The following is a 14,563-nucleotide window of genomic DNA, read 5'->3' as shown; positions in this document are numbered from 1 at the left end:
GGATGGCGAGATCTCTGTGGTGCCGGCGGCAGGGGGTGGGTGCAGCCCCTGTGAGAGCAAGCCGCAGACACAGGTGCGGTCCCCAGTGCCCAGACAGGCCTCGGAGAAATCCACGCCGAGGCCTTTCTGCGGTGTTGGAGCTGGGGTGGTGGTGGGGCGCTGTCTCGGTTTCGGCTCTGGCACGGTCACGTGAAGAAGTTAATCAGAAGAGCTGGTTGTTGACATAATGAGGGCTCGTATGGGTGTCTCTGGAGTGAAGGCCCGGGCCCCCACTTCCTCCCTGCTCCAGCATCACCCCGACTTCCACTAGGCTGAAGCTCATGGGCTGCCACCCTCTCCCCCTGACCGTGGCATCCCTCATGAGCCCGGAGGTGGCTGGGGAGCCTCAGTTTCCCCACCAGAGCAGACAGGAGCGGCAGTGCTGTGCTCAGGGGCTGCCCGGGGTCAAGTGGGAGTGAGGGCTCTGCTCAGCTCAGCAGGTGGCCCGAGTGTAGCGCCCGGCCCAGGGAGAGGGCCAGTGCACGGCAGGGATTGCTGCCCAGCACCCAGGCCTCTGAAAGAATCCTGACCTCTGGAGACGTACTCCAGTTTTTGTTTCGTCAAGGAGTCTCCCTGATACTATCTCAGTGTTTGTACACGCGTTGTGTATATGCACTATCTGTTGGCACTGTTTGCACATACGTGATAACTGGGCAGTCTCCAACATGTAAAGCCCTCTGGGAATCCCGTGCCTTAGACATTCCGCTTTTCTGATGGCAAGTGTGGTTTGCATTTGGGCCACCGCACTAGCCTCCGATCAGGTCTCTTCCCTGTCTCCAGCACCGCCTCCCTCCCTCCCCCTCCCCTGGCTGCTGCCTTCCTTCTGGTAAATCTCCTTGGCCCCTTTGTCTAAAGAAATCTCTGGAAGCTGTAGGAAACCACCAGGCAGGACATCAAGGATGTGTTTGCATCCACATTTCTTAGGCTTCATCAATGCTCACCACCCCCACTTCCAGTTCTGTTCTCCGGATAAGCCACAGCCCTTCAGAACCACGGCTACTGACATACACCGAGATCCGGGTCCTGCACGTGGGGTGCGGGGGGCTGAGGGAGGCCGGGGTAGAGATCCGGGTCCTGCACGTGGGGAGCGGGGGGCTGAGGGGAGGCCGGGGTAGAGATCCGGGTCCTGCACATGGGGTGCAGGGGTCTGAGGGGAGGCCGGGGTAGAGATCCGGGTCCTGCATGTGGGGTGCGGGGGGCTGAGGGGAGGCCAGGGTAGAGATCCGGGTCCTGCATGTGGGGTGCGGGGGGCTGAGGGGAGGCCGGAGTAGAGATCTGGGTCCTGCACGTGGGGTGCGGGGGGCTGAGGGGAGGCCGGAGTAGAGATCTGGGTCCTGCACGTGGGGTGCGGGGGGCTGAGGGGAGGCCGGGGTAGAGATCCGGGTCCTGCACGTGGGGTGTGAGGGGCCGAGGGAGGCCAGGGTAGAAGATCCGGGTCCTGCACGTGGGGTGCGGGGGGCTGAGGGGAGGCCAGGGTAGAGATCCGGGTCCTGCACGTGGGGTGCGCGGGGCCAAGGGAGGCCGGGGTAGAGATCCGGGTCCTGCACATGGGGTGCGGGGGGCTGAGGGGAGGCCAGGGTAGAGATCCGGGTCCTGCATGTGGGGTGCGGGGGGCTGAGGGGAGGCCGGAGTAGAGATCCGGGTCCTGCACGTGGGGTGCGGGGGGCTGAGGGGAGGCCGGAGTAGAGATCTGGGTCCTGCACATGGGGTGCGGGGGGCTGAGGGGAGGCTGGGGTAGAGATCCGGGTCCTGCATGTGGGGTGTGAGGGGCTGAAGGGAGGCCGGGGTAGAGTGATGTCACCAGGTTGCCAAAACTAGAGCCAGGGAGGGGGCAGGGTCGGTCCACACAGCCTGCTGCCCAGGCCTGGAGGGCAGGGGAAGGGGGTCATGGGCCCAGTGTGTGGGGACACGGGGAGTGAGACATGCAGAGGGGAGCAGCTGGGAGGTGACCTGCATCTGGTTTGGGGTGCCTGGCAGAAGGAATCGTGTAATAATAGCGATGCAAGAACTAGGATTTCTAAAAGACTTTGTTATGAAGAATACGCTGTCCAGGTTAATCCACAAATCACCTCTTTTAGCTCAGTCATGTGCTCATCATACAGGTAACAAACCGGAGGGTTACAGCATTCAGGACGCTCCCCAGGGGCTACCCCGTCTGCTGGCCGGGGAGCAGAGCGCAGCAGAGGAGACTCACGGCCGTCGGGACCCCACCCTGGAGACTGGTTGGCATCTGCCGGGCGCCCGTGAGCCTTCCTGGATGGGGTGTGAGGGGAGGAGGCTGGGCTCCACGGGCACAGGGCCGCGTCCCCCTGCCTCCCGGAGTGCCTGCCCCTCTGTCCTCTGCGGCCACTTGCGCACCGCTGAGGGAGCCCCAGGTTCCTCTTCTGTAGGATTCGGATGCTGACAGTGATAACGTTTATCAGCAGGCTGGTTGTGAGAATTAGAGAGAGGTGATTGTTGAGATCTCCACAGACAGCCTGCCCTCAGGAAGGTCTCAGTGGTGAGGGGACCCCCCACCCAGGCACACGTGCACCCTGGATGTCCCGCCCCTGCCTAAGCCCCTCCCTTCCATGTTCCCCAGTTTAGGGGAGGGCAGGTACACACCCTGTAGAAGGCAGGATATCCGCATCCCGACGCAGAAGGATTCCTGGTCCACAGAGACCGATTCCACATGGTCTTGAAGGTTCAGCTCCACTTAACAGGGGCATTTTTATCAAAGGGAACTTTTATTTCCCCGAAGGCTAATTGAAGACTGTTGGCCTTCAGCAAATGCAGTGTATTTCATTTACCTTTGAGACTGGCGGGGTACCAGGGTCCTCGCACTGCGCTCTGACGGCTCTAACTGTCTGATCCATCTGTAACCGTTCGACAGAAGCTATTTTAGGTTCTTTAACTCTGTTGGTTCTCGTGCTTCTGATTAGCTTGATGAGGGAAACTGCCGTGGTCTGTCTTAAATCCAGATGTCAAAACACTTCCACGGATTTCTCCCGAGTTCTTTCTTCAGCAGCATGCCAGGGGAAAGTCTGCCAGAGATGGGTTTGTTTCCCTCTTGCTCTTCGCCTCCCTAGAGCTGGGGCTGGGCCTGCGAGCTCTGCACCGCTGTCGGCCAAGTGGGTTTCGACCACCCCCTGCCTCTGACGCAGCCTGCACACCTTGTCCGACCAGCGTGAGGCCCCGGGGAAGCCTGCCTTCTCCCTTCGGGCTCTTGGACCCAGGCCCTGGGTTTTTGCTTCCAGGCAGCATCCCTGCCAGGTGTCACCTGGGTGGGAGGTGCAGCACCTCCCATGTGGATGCTCTGCGCACACAGGGGGCCCCTGGCCGCCAGCCCCACCGCTCTGCCTCAGTTTCCCCATCCACTCTGTGAAGGCAGTGAGGCCGCTGGAAGGGTGATGTATGTGCCAAGAGCAGGCTCTCAGTAAAGTTCTCCCTCTGGGGCTTCCTTCTCTGTCTTCTCTGGTATTTAAAAAAATGTCCCTCTCTTCTTAAAACATGCTTCTGCCCTCCCTTTCTGCGTGACTCCACCTGCCCAGCAGAGAAGGGGATGTCCCCTGTGAGCCTCCGTGGGATGGCTCTGCTTACTCCTCTAGCCACATCCCTCCCGGGCCCCTGGAGCAGCCGGCCCGGTGTCCCCCCTGGGGCAGCCGGCCCCATGTCCAGGGCGTGGAGTTGGCAGGGTTCACGGTCCACCACATCACGCCCTGTGCTACGTGTGATGGTCCAAGGACCTGGGAGACTGCCTCTTCATCTCCGCTTGACTCCCAGCCTGAGCAGCGTCAGGGACGTTGGCAGCGCTGGGCAGCCCCTCTCTAGGCCGCGCTGCACTGAGGTCCTCAGGTCTTAGCCCTTGGCACACTCACTGCAGCCCTCCCAGCCTGTCTCCCCTGGTCCATTCTCTCCCGGGATCTTGCAGCTCCCAGGGAGGGGCCCTGCTTCAGGTTCGCCCGCCTCCCTGCACGCCGAGCAAGGCGTGGGGCCTGCGATATGCTGGCCGCTCTCTGAGCACCATCGTCCCGGCATGGCTGGTTGCACATCTAACCTGAGTCTGACCCGGGCAGCACCCTGCTGAACCCCAAGGCTGCCCTCAGCATGCTCTGTCCTTGCACCCTGGGTGGAACCGTGGGGTGAGGCGACGAGGGGGCAATGGTGAGCATCCTGTCAGCGCACGTCCCTCGGGTGCAGACGCTGACCCACAACAGCCGTGCCGGACCCTGACGTGGTCGGGATGACGGGGCTGCCCGCCAGTGCCCTCGCCCTTAGGTTCAGGCACGTCCTCTGCACGGGTGATGGGGGAGAAGCGGCCACCCGACGGGGACGCTGCTGCCTCAGAGGTCCCTCCCTGGCCAGCACGTCACTCCGAAGGACTCAGAGGAGCCCGAGAGGGTGTCAGCGCGCCTGCTCTTCACTTAAGGCTGCGGGGTGGCCACGGCCCGGCTGAGCCCACAGGGGCTGCTGCCCTAATCCAGCTCCTCGGGGTTTTCCCAGCCCACGTGGGCTGGGCACGGGCTGCGGAGAGAAGCCGGGACTTGCAAGCAGCTTGTTTCCTATTCCAGTTGGCAGCAGGCGGGCACAAACCCTGAGGGTGCCCTGCGGCCGGGTCCTCACCGGCGTTAACGCGTGTCCCCTCCCAGGAAGCCCCAGGCCCCCTGCACGGCTGCCCAGGGCAGGGGCTCCCGGTGGGTGACCCGTCACAGGTGCCCCTGGTGCAGAAACCAGAGCTGGGCAGAAACCCAGCCTTTCTGGGAAAAGCATCTGATTGATCTTTTGATCTCAGTATAGACCTCCCCAGGGTTGTCAGAGAGGGGTGTTGGGGGAAACCCTAAGCTCGCCCTGAGAGACCCAGAGGTCCAGGGGACTGCTGACGTGGTTCCTGGCGCTTACCAGAGAGGGGGCCCTGACTGGGGTGAACTTGCACCGAGCTGGGGGCAGGGTGGGCTCTGTGAGCAGGGCAGTGCAGGGAGCGGAGACGGGGGGTGCAGGAAGCTGGGCCAGTGCTGGGGGCCTCCGGGAGCAGGGGGCCGTGGAGGAGGTGGGCTGAGGACGTGGGCTGAGGACGCAGTGGCTTGCTTGCACATTGGTCTTGGAGGAACGTTCTCTGTGATCGCAGGAGAGTGAAAAGAATAAATAAAATACCAATACCTAGCATTTATCTTACATTTTATTTTTCATAAAGTGTGTTTATAAATGCTTTCCTGTTTTGATCTCAATCCATTCTAGCAACATTTTTTAACCTCCCCCCCGCCAAAGAAATTGCTATAATTTTGAGCGTTAATGATATGCCAAGTGGTCCAGGTTCCCCATAACCCTGACTGACCCCAGCCTCACATGCTCATTACACACGTGAAGAAGTGGAGGCCTGGAGACACCTGCCTAACCTGCCTCTGGCCGCCAAGCTCCCAGGTGACCAAGGTGGGCTCAGAATCCAGCTCTGGGCGGCTGCAGAGCCTTAGCTCCTCCATCCACACAGTCTTCCATCCTGGAGGAGACGCTTCAGTCAGTGACCCACCCTGGGCCCCATGTCCCGTTAAGGGCAGAGTCAGGCTTGAACTCGCTGCCCGCTGGGGAGTTCATCCCTCCCCTTCCCGCTGCATGGCAGGCATCCGGCGGGCCAGCCAGCCCTGCTTAGATGGAAGGCCCCTCCTGGAGGAGGCCGAGCAGAGAGAAATCAATGAAAGGCGACCCTGGGAGGCAGGGATCCAGCCCGCACTCTGCTTCCCGCGGGTTGTGGGGGGCAGCCAGCAGCTCGATGGCATTAAGAGTAAATTTCATTTTATTAAGCACTGTCTTCTGTGCGGAGGACACTGCTTACAGGCCCCCAAGTAGTCATTCTTCTGCAGAAATGCAAGGAAAGGGGGTTGTGCTTCCACTGAAACTTTGGCTGAGCTGGAAGGAGATGCTGCTGACACACGAGAGCTGGCGTTTCTGCGCATGAGACGCATCGCTTTGTTTGTGGTCCTCTGATACAGAATAAACACACATCAGTTTTACGCAGGAAGAGTTGGGTTCACGGAAGGACTCGGAGGCTGCATGTCCAGCTGTGGTAGAAGCAGCTGTGGGCTAGAGGGGGGTCAGCAGAGTCCGGCTGCCCTCAGGGAGGAGGTGGACAGGGTGCTGGGGGTATCAGGGCACGGTGACAGAGGCAGGTGCCCCAGCCAGCCTGGAAGGTGGGTGGAAGGCGGAGAGACTGGCTCTTGGGGGTGCCGTGGAGTCAGGGTTCCCTGGAGGAAGTCGTGAGAACTGGCCAGGGCAGCCTTTGAGGCGAGGGCCCCAGGAGAGCAGGTCCTCGTGGGTAAGAGGTCTGTTCTCCCTCAGCTCACCCCTCTGGAAGGTGGGGGCCGGGCCCTGGGGTCCCCGCGTGGATGGCCAGGGAGCACATGCACAGGAGGAGTGTGACGGGGCGCCACGTGGGCCTCTGGTCCTGTCCTCCTGCAGAACCGGCTGGCACCTTGCCCGCGATCACACCACGCGGTCACTCTTCAGAAAAGCTGTCTCCGCAGCAAGAGGTCGTGGCTGCCTGGCAGCCCCTCCAGCCCCCACCCTGGCCTTAGCTGAACTCACAGAAAGCCCATCAAGAGGTGGGTGGACCCTCACAGGTGAGGAACTGGAGACCCAGACAAACGGAGCACCCCGAGACAGAGCGAAGGGGGCTGGGACCTGTCAGACGCCGGCGTCAGCTCAGCCTTCCCCCTCCGAGTGGACCCCTGGATGGGGCCAGCGAGAGGGGAGCCCTGGCCCCCGGGCGCCCGCTGTGTCTGAGCTGCCCTGACCCCGTCCAGTGCCTGGCACTTGGCTGCATCTGCCAGGTGTGTGCCCGGAGCTCGGGGGGCAGGGACGCCTCTGTGGACCCCCATCCCCATGCTCGCCTGCTGCGGGCCCCCCAGGCCGGGTTAGGAATCCTCTGCCCTGCCTGCTGTCCCTTGGGCAGGTGGTGGGTATGACCCCACAGGGCTGCCCTGCGGATGGAGGGAGACGGTGGCAGGGAGGCAGGTGCCGGGTGCCCGTGGGTGCTGCCAGCCTCGTGTTTGGTGTGATCGCCGATGGTGCTATGATTTTCATAATACAGTGTATCTTCTCTCCAATTAAAAATGATAACAAGGAGGCTTTCTTTGAAACCATAACTGATCTACGAGGCTTAATGGGAGAATGATCGTCTTGGGTGTGAGCCAGGAGTCAGTGTTGATGCCATTTTCCTGTCTGCCCTAAGTTCTTCTCATTGAGGATGGATGACTCCGGAAGGCCGGCCTCCTCCCTTCCTCTTGGCTAGTACTTCATTATAAACCAGAGACTAGGCCGGTGTTCTGCATAGTCAAACAGACTCCCGAAGGATGCACTGCATAAATTTAGAACACCGTCTTTAACTATCAATTATCTCCCAATGAAAGTTCAATTTAATTATACATGGATAGTCCTTCTAAATCCGACTCCTTGATTTGTGTTTAAATGTCATCATTATGACTTCCTTGGCGAGGTTATCAGCTGTTCAAAGGCTGAATCATATGATATGGTATTTTTTTTTTTTTTTCAAAAAAACCACTACTTTTTTAATAGACTCTTCAGAAATCACAGCACCTTTTTTTAGTGCCAACTCTTAACTATTATTGTCACATTTGGCCATAAAATTAAACATGAAAATTGGCATTCCATAGTAGTATTAGTTTTATTTCCCTCCGACTCGGCAAAGATGAACAGAATCGAATAGCGGTGGGGACTGTCTGGAGCGGAGGCTGCAGAATGCGCTGGGGTGCTGGGCCACTGTCAGAACCGCATTCAGGTCTGAAGCTCTTGCACGAGCGGCTTGGGTCACTTCCTTAACTGCACGGCCCCTCAGGCTCCCCGCCTCCACGTATGGGATGCTGTGTGTGCCCAGGCCTGGCTTCCAGCCCCTTCCTGGAGGGCATGAAGAACGTCCAGGTCAACAGAGATGTAGAGTAGTCCTCGGGTCCCAGAGTTGCCATCCTGGCTCCAGGATTCTAGGCTAGGTGCCCCCTAGGCGAGTCAACTTCTGGTACCCCTAGGTACTCAACTTCTGGTACCTCGATTCCATCATCTGTGCAGAAGGAGGGTGCCGCCTTTGAGACATTCGCTGCATGGTGTGCCCTGGGGCTGCTGGAGGGGGAGCGATGTTGTAAATTTGGGGACTGGGGTGGGTCCTGAGGCAGGCGGGCTCTGCAGTCACCAGGTCTGTGTCTCCCACCAGCTCTGAAAACCAGAGGAGCAAATGTCATTTCCTTTTAGGTCCTCGGCCTAAGCAAGGGAGAGCTAGAGAAAGCAAACATCAGGGCGGCCCTGTCTGAGCGCAGGCTCCCAGTAGGGCTGCCAGCTCTGTGCCTTTGGGCAGGTGGCTTTTGCTCACAGGGCTTCATTGCGTCTGTGAAAGGAAGCACATCCCAGCATCCTTAGGCCGCCGTCATAAAAAGATGAATATGTATTGAAAACACCTAGCCCAGGCTGGGCACGTGATAAGCGTTTGTTGCATTTCATTTCTTCCCCTCTCCTGTTTCATGGGCACACCTGGCTGTGCATTTCTCAAGGGTGGTGGTGGGTGATGTAATGTGATGCTTAGACTCAGTCTGAAATTGTTTGAAACAGCCTCCCCCACCCCACCCCTCCCGCCCCGGTGGCCCAGGCAGTCACACAAATAGAATCCCAGTGGTCACTGTGCCTTCTGGTCTATTCTGACCCCAAGTCTTCTGAGAGCAGGCCTCTCTCTCCACTTTGCACTAGGCCAGAAGAGAGCTGGGTGTCGGCACGTGTCCGCACCCACCTGCCAGGTAACAGGTACTGGTTCCTTTTGAGTTACCAGATGAGGAGACTGAGTTTGGCCCCTTTAGTGAAACTTAGGACGTATTCTGACCTTTGGTTTGAAGACAGCACTAGTTTGCGTCAAGTCACCTTGGAAACGAGGGGGTAGGAAGCAGTTCTGCTTGGTGGGCATTCGAGGCACTCCAGCTATACCCACAGGGGAGAAAGAGACGACTGGGCAACTCCTGAAGAAGTGTTCAGCCTCAGGAGTGGTTCAGACGTGCACACTGAAACATCAGCGAAGCAGCAGTTTGCCTCTTTCTGGCAAAGATTTGAAAATCTATTGTCATCAGTATCGGCCAGGGTGCAGAGAGGGCCGCCCCCACCCCGCCCCTGGCTCTGCTGAGGGCACGTGCTTGGGGAGAACCTCCTTGAAAAGGGACTTGTTCCCTGCCTCTTAGCCTAAAAGGCTTTCATACCCCCACATCAGTAATTCCACCTCTAGAGATGGAATCTCACAGACAGCCGTAAATGCAGCGAGGAAATTTAAGCACAAAGATGGTGGTTGTGGGTTTTTTTTTCCACCAATGTTTTTTTTTTAAAGAATGCAAAATACCTGAGAGTATGAAAAATAGGGGAACTGGTAAAATTATGATACAGCCATATGATAGAATATCCTGCAGACTAATCTTTAACGATGTGTAATTGTTCATCTCCTATTAAAAGAATAAAGCAAGTCTTAAAATTATGTGTATACGTATGTGTGTATGCATATATTTAACACTTTTATGACTTACACATACACTTATATAATGATTTGTTACATTAAAATATGAACACTTAGAAAAAAAAGACTATAGAATCAGTATATCAATCATAAGAGGATAAGATTCTGAGTGCCTTTTCTTTTGTATGCTGTTCTCTGTTTTCTGGCTTTTTACAGTAAGCCTATCTGCTTTTGTAATCAGAAAAGAATGGTGAAAAGGTGATTTTTTGAACGTGGTCCTTGCCCTGAAGTGCACTGTTTCTGTGCTTACACTGAAGTGCCCCTAACTCTGGGGTGGCCGACCCATAACCGTCACGCTCTCTGCCAAATGCTGGACATCGACCAGTATCCCAGTACTTCTTCCCAAGCGCTCAAGGCCTCTTCCTTAGGTTTACTTTGCTGTTTATACGCCCTGCAGACCAGCTCCTGCTTGTTAAAGACAGAAATCTCCAAAGGCCCATTAGTGCCTGCTGGAGGTCAGGGGAATATTTTGGCCACCACACAGACTATGAATTAAAAGAAAATGCCTACTGTTATCTGTTGACTGGCAGTCATCTTGAGGGCCTGACACGAAGGAGCCGCCCTTTCTCCCCTTCTCTCTACATCCTTCCACGTAGCACATTTTTGTTGAGTACCTACTCTGTGCGTGACTTTGTGCCAACAGGTAGGATTTCAGACATCAGTGAGACCCAGCCAGCTCCCGGCTGTGTGCATGTCAGGACCATGGGCAAGGGAGGGGAGGCAGCAGGCGGTTAGAGCCTGACCGCCTCCTACAGACCAGGTGCTGTCTCCCCGGGAGACACAGCTGAACGTGGATGCAGGTCTGGGGGCAGGCAGCAGTGGCCTGGGTGTTGCTGTTTGGTCGCCCAGTCATGTCTGATTCCTTGTCACTCCATGGACTGCAGCACAACAGGCTTCCCTGTCCTTCACTGTCTCCTGGAGTTTGCTCACTCATGTCCATTGAGTCGATGATGCCATCCAGCCGTCTCATCCTCTATAGCCCCCCTCTCCTGCCCTCAGTCTTGCAAAACATCAGGGTCTTTTCCAGTGAGTCAGCTCTTTGCATCACGTGGCCAAAGTATTGGAGTTTCAGGTTCAGCATCAGTCCTTCCAATGCATATTCAGGGTTGATTTCCTTTAGGGTATTAGGGAAGGATCTTAATTCACTGTTCCTTTCTTCTTTGAACTGGTTCCTGCAGTGTGCCAGGCAGGCACAGCTCTGGGCCCGGGAAACACTGCTAAACAAGACAAGAGGATCTCTGCCCTCAGGGAGCTGAATTCTGATAGGATTGATAGACAGCTCACAAATCCAGAAGTAAATATTTGCAGCTCATGGTACATGGTGTAGCAGACATAGATTGAATACCGCCCTGGAGAAGGCGAGGGTGGGTGAGAGACAAAGCTGCTGTGGAGAGGTGGTCTAGGAAGGCCTTTCTGAAGCTCTGATCTAAAGGATGAAAGACTCCAGCCGTGCCATGGGTCAGGCGAAGAGCATTCCCACATGGGGAGCCGTGGCACAGAGGCCGAGTCGCGGGATGGAAGTTGCCCGAGGGTTAAGAGTGTAGGTACCAAGGGTGTGAGACTTGGGCAGAAACCTGAAGGTGTGGGGGGGCGGTCCTGGGCACGGGGGTTGCAAGTGGGCAGGTGGGGTGCCTTGCAGCTGGTGGGGTGCCGTGTGGCTGGCGGGGTGCAGCATGTGGCTGGCTGGCTGCGGCGTGTGTGAACAAGCCAGTCTGGTGGAGGATGAAGTTTGAGGTGACCGGCAGGGCTCTGTGTCGAGTCTGCACTTCCCACTCGGCTCTGGGGCCTCGGGGCTGAGTAATTGCCAGCCCTCTCTGCGACTTTCCCTTTGGTTCCTGTCCGCTTTATCCTGTTCCAGAATCCAGATTTCTTTCTGGGGTTGGACTCCCTGACTCTGTCTTTGGTGCTAAACTGTGTTGAACCAGCTCTGAAGCCGATGCTACCCTGGGAGTCAATTATTTCATTTTCTTGGAGCGAATCCGTTATGAATTACCAGCGATAATGATTCATTCTCCTGTTTCACGCTGGCATGTGCTGATTCCCCGAGAGCCCGCAGAAGAAATTGCCGTCCGGATTCACCCTCTGCTGTGTTTCCCCTTCTCTTAGAATGGCCATTCAAGTGGACAAGTTCAACTTCGAGAGTTTCGCAGAATCCCCTGCGGATAAGGGGCAGTTTGCAAATTCCAAACACCTGGAGGAGGAGAGGCAGGAAGCCCGAGGCCTGGAGATCAACAGCAAGCTGGACATCCACTGGACCATCATATCCTTTTCCCAAACCCAAGGAGCCCAGAGGGGTCAGCTAGTAAGCGCTGGGCACAGGTAACTCAGGAGTGGCCTGGCAGGGAAATCCGGACAGAGAGCAGACATTTCCTCACCTCTCACCGTGTCCAGGGCCCCAGGAGGGAAGATGAGGAAGGGCCTGCTTGGGGTGGGGGCTGCTCTTGGCTTGGGTCGTCTGTTTCTTGTCAGCATTCAGATCTGTGATAGTGACAAGTACTAACGGCTGCCTGTCATGGCTGGGCTGGAGGGCTTCCACTCACTGATGGTTAAATGCAGGATGTGGTTGTCAAGGAAACTGAAATTGGGTTGAACATCTTAGCAAGGCACAGAGATGCCATTTTGAAAAACCTGGGATGGGAGCAGTTTAGGAGACTGTGTTATAAAGGTCAGTTTCATAAAACAGCTGGCCCTGCCCTGAGCTTCAGAGCAATGCCTGGCTCATGGTTGACACTCAGTTGGATGAGTGGGAATCTGGAGGAACCCCAGGTTCCCTTGGTTCTGTGTTTCTTCAGCAGTCTTCACTGAGTGCCTGCTTTGGGTCAGGTGTACGGTGAGCCACCTGAGAGGCAGAGATGAGGCCTCACATGGTTGTGTGGTCTTGAAAGGGGTGGAAGTCCTCTGAGGATTAGATGCACGGCAAATCCCACGGACAGAGGAGCCTGGTGTGCTGCGGTCCATGGGATGGCAAGAGGTGGACACGACATGGGGACTAAACAGCAGCAACAGGAACAGAGCATTGGGCCAAGTGCTTCATCAGAGGATGAAGCTGCTGGGGGCAGCGCAATCAGGGAGGGCTTCACAGAGGAGGTGACATTAGCGTGGACTTTTTAAGGATAAGTAGAAGCTTGTCATGGGAAAAAGGGTGGAAAATGCCCTACAGTGCTCAGGATGCAAGAGGATGGTTTTCTTAGAGCGTCTTCCCAGGAAGAGGCAACTCTGAGGGGACTGTCTGTTATTTATTGGTGTCTTGTTCACACACTGATTCTGTGGAAATGGGATGGCCGCAGACTGTCATGTGTTCTCAGACCATTCCAGACCATCTTCCTGGTTTCTGGAAACATCCTCGGGCTGCAAGGAGGCACGGTTTCCAGAACCGAGGCCACTTCCTTCACGCCAGCTCACATGAATTTGAGCTTGGGTGACCAGACCTCTATCTCCAAGGAGCTTGTGAAAAATGCTGCAGATGGATGGCTTGGGAACCAGACGCTAAAAATAGAGCGTCCAGGGACTCATGGAGGGAGCCGGGTACACATTGTGGGGTTAGGCGTTTGTCTCCTATGCAGAGAGAAGTACAACAGCCGGGACCATGGCGTCGCCTTTCCCGAGGTGCCCCGCCTCTCAGCAGAGTCAGGGTCAGTCAGCTGGCGTGTTTGAGTGAGCAGGGCCAACTCAGCCTGAGTCCAGCCGAGGACCTGCTTGGGCGGGTTGATCCAGCCTGCACCCGGGGAGGAGGGCGCAGTGTGCTTGGGGTCCCAGAGGGAAGGGGGTCTCATCACAGGACCCACAGAGACTGGGCCTTGCTGGGAGCCAGGACACACAGCAGCACCTGCGAGCAAGGTTCCTGGGCGCTGACCCTGGGGCCCACCTGGTCCTGGGCGCCCGCCCCCCAGCACCCAGGGCACGTCTCGCCCATCTTGCTGATGCAGCTGCCTCCGCGTTCCTGTGGAGAAACGAGGGGAGCTGGTACTGAACCATCAGCCCTGCTCGAGCCCATGGCCCTTGCCTCCTAGTAGGATTATGGTGACCATCAAAACTCTCACATTGTTTTATTGAAAACATACTGAAATGTTTTGGGGTTTCTCTCCTTTCAGCCTGATTCTTTAAAGAAGCTGACTTCCCTGTTTTGCGTTTTGATTAATTCATGCAAGCAAATCCTTATTGGATGCCCACCAGGTGCCAGGCACACCTGTCTCCTAGCTTTACTGATTGGAAGGCCGTCCCCATAGGGGATGCGAGCGACGAGAATTAACACTGTGGACATCTCTTCCCTCTCTGCTCCCCTCCTGTCTGGTGATGACATCTGGCATGGGACGAAGAGCAGACTTTAGCTATTGTAAACCTGAATCCAAGCAGATGGGAAGACCAAAGATGGAATTGCCTAATTATTTCATTATGCATTTTGATATTTTCTCAATATTTAGACTTCATAAAAAAGTCGAGCCTAATTTGACACCCATCCATGGTGATAAAAATGGCCCACAATTAAGTGTGTACGGCTGGATAGACGCGTTTAAAAGGGAACTGTGGCTCTCACGGTAGTGTGTGCACACCTGTCTAGAGAATACCTGCCACACCCAGAAGAGCCAGGGGCACCAGGAGCTCGCTCTCTGCACGCGCTCATCGTCTGTGTGCCTTGTTTCCATGCCTGGGGGCGGCCAGACACAGAGGGGGGCGCTCGAGGCGCAGCCCTCCTGGGGTAAGGCGGAGCTTTCCTGCAGGGGGTTCCAGACCCGCCGCCGTGCACTGTGGACCCGAGTCGCCCCTGTGGCAGGTTGTACAGAGTGCAGGCTGGGGCAGCGGGTCGCCCAGGCGGTGCTGAGGAGTCGGGCTGGCCTGCCTGCCTGCCTTTCTCCCCATCCCCTACTCCCCTCCCCGCGCCCAAAGGCAAAGGTCAAGCTCTGGGGCTGCCTCCTCTGTGTCCTGCCCCCAGCAGCCTGGGCGCCTGGGCTCCCGCAGGCCACGAAAGGGGGTGGGGGGTGGAGAGGAGGCGTTGTCCGT

The 14,563-nt window shown here is 56.8% G+C and overlaps 1 protein-coding gene across 4 annotated transcripts in view; it reads left to right on the top strand.

Annotated features, from left to right (window-relative positions):
* Positions 1-14,563, top strand: part of TRAPPC9 (trafficking protein particle complex 9) — a 391,636-nt gene that overhangs the window by 273,984 nt on the left and 103,089 nt on the right. For all 4 annotated transcript variants that reach the window (XM_018058608.1, XM_018058607.1, XM_018058610.1 and 1 more), the window contains one exon: positions 11,672-11,825. In XM_018058608.1, coding sequence (XP_017914097.1) covers positions 11,672-11,825 — 154 coding nt within the window. The remainder of the gene's footprint in view (positions 1-11,671; positions 11,826-14,563) is intronic.

Source organism: Capra hircus, chromosome 14, assembly GCF_001704415.2.
Source record: "Capra hircus breed San Clemente chromosome 14, ASM170441v1, whole genome shotgun sequence".
Taxonomy (NCBI): Eukaryota; Metazoa; Chordata; class Mammalia; order Artiodactyla; family Bovidae; genus Capra; species Capra hircus.
This window is presented reverse-complemented; position numbering and strand designations above follow the sequence as displayed.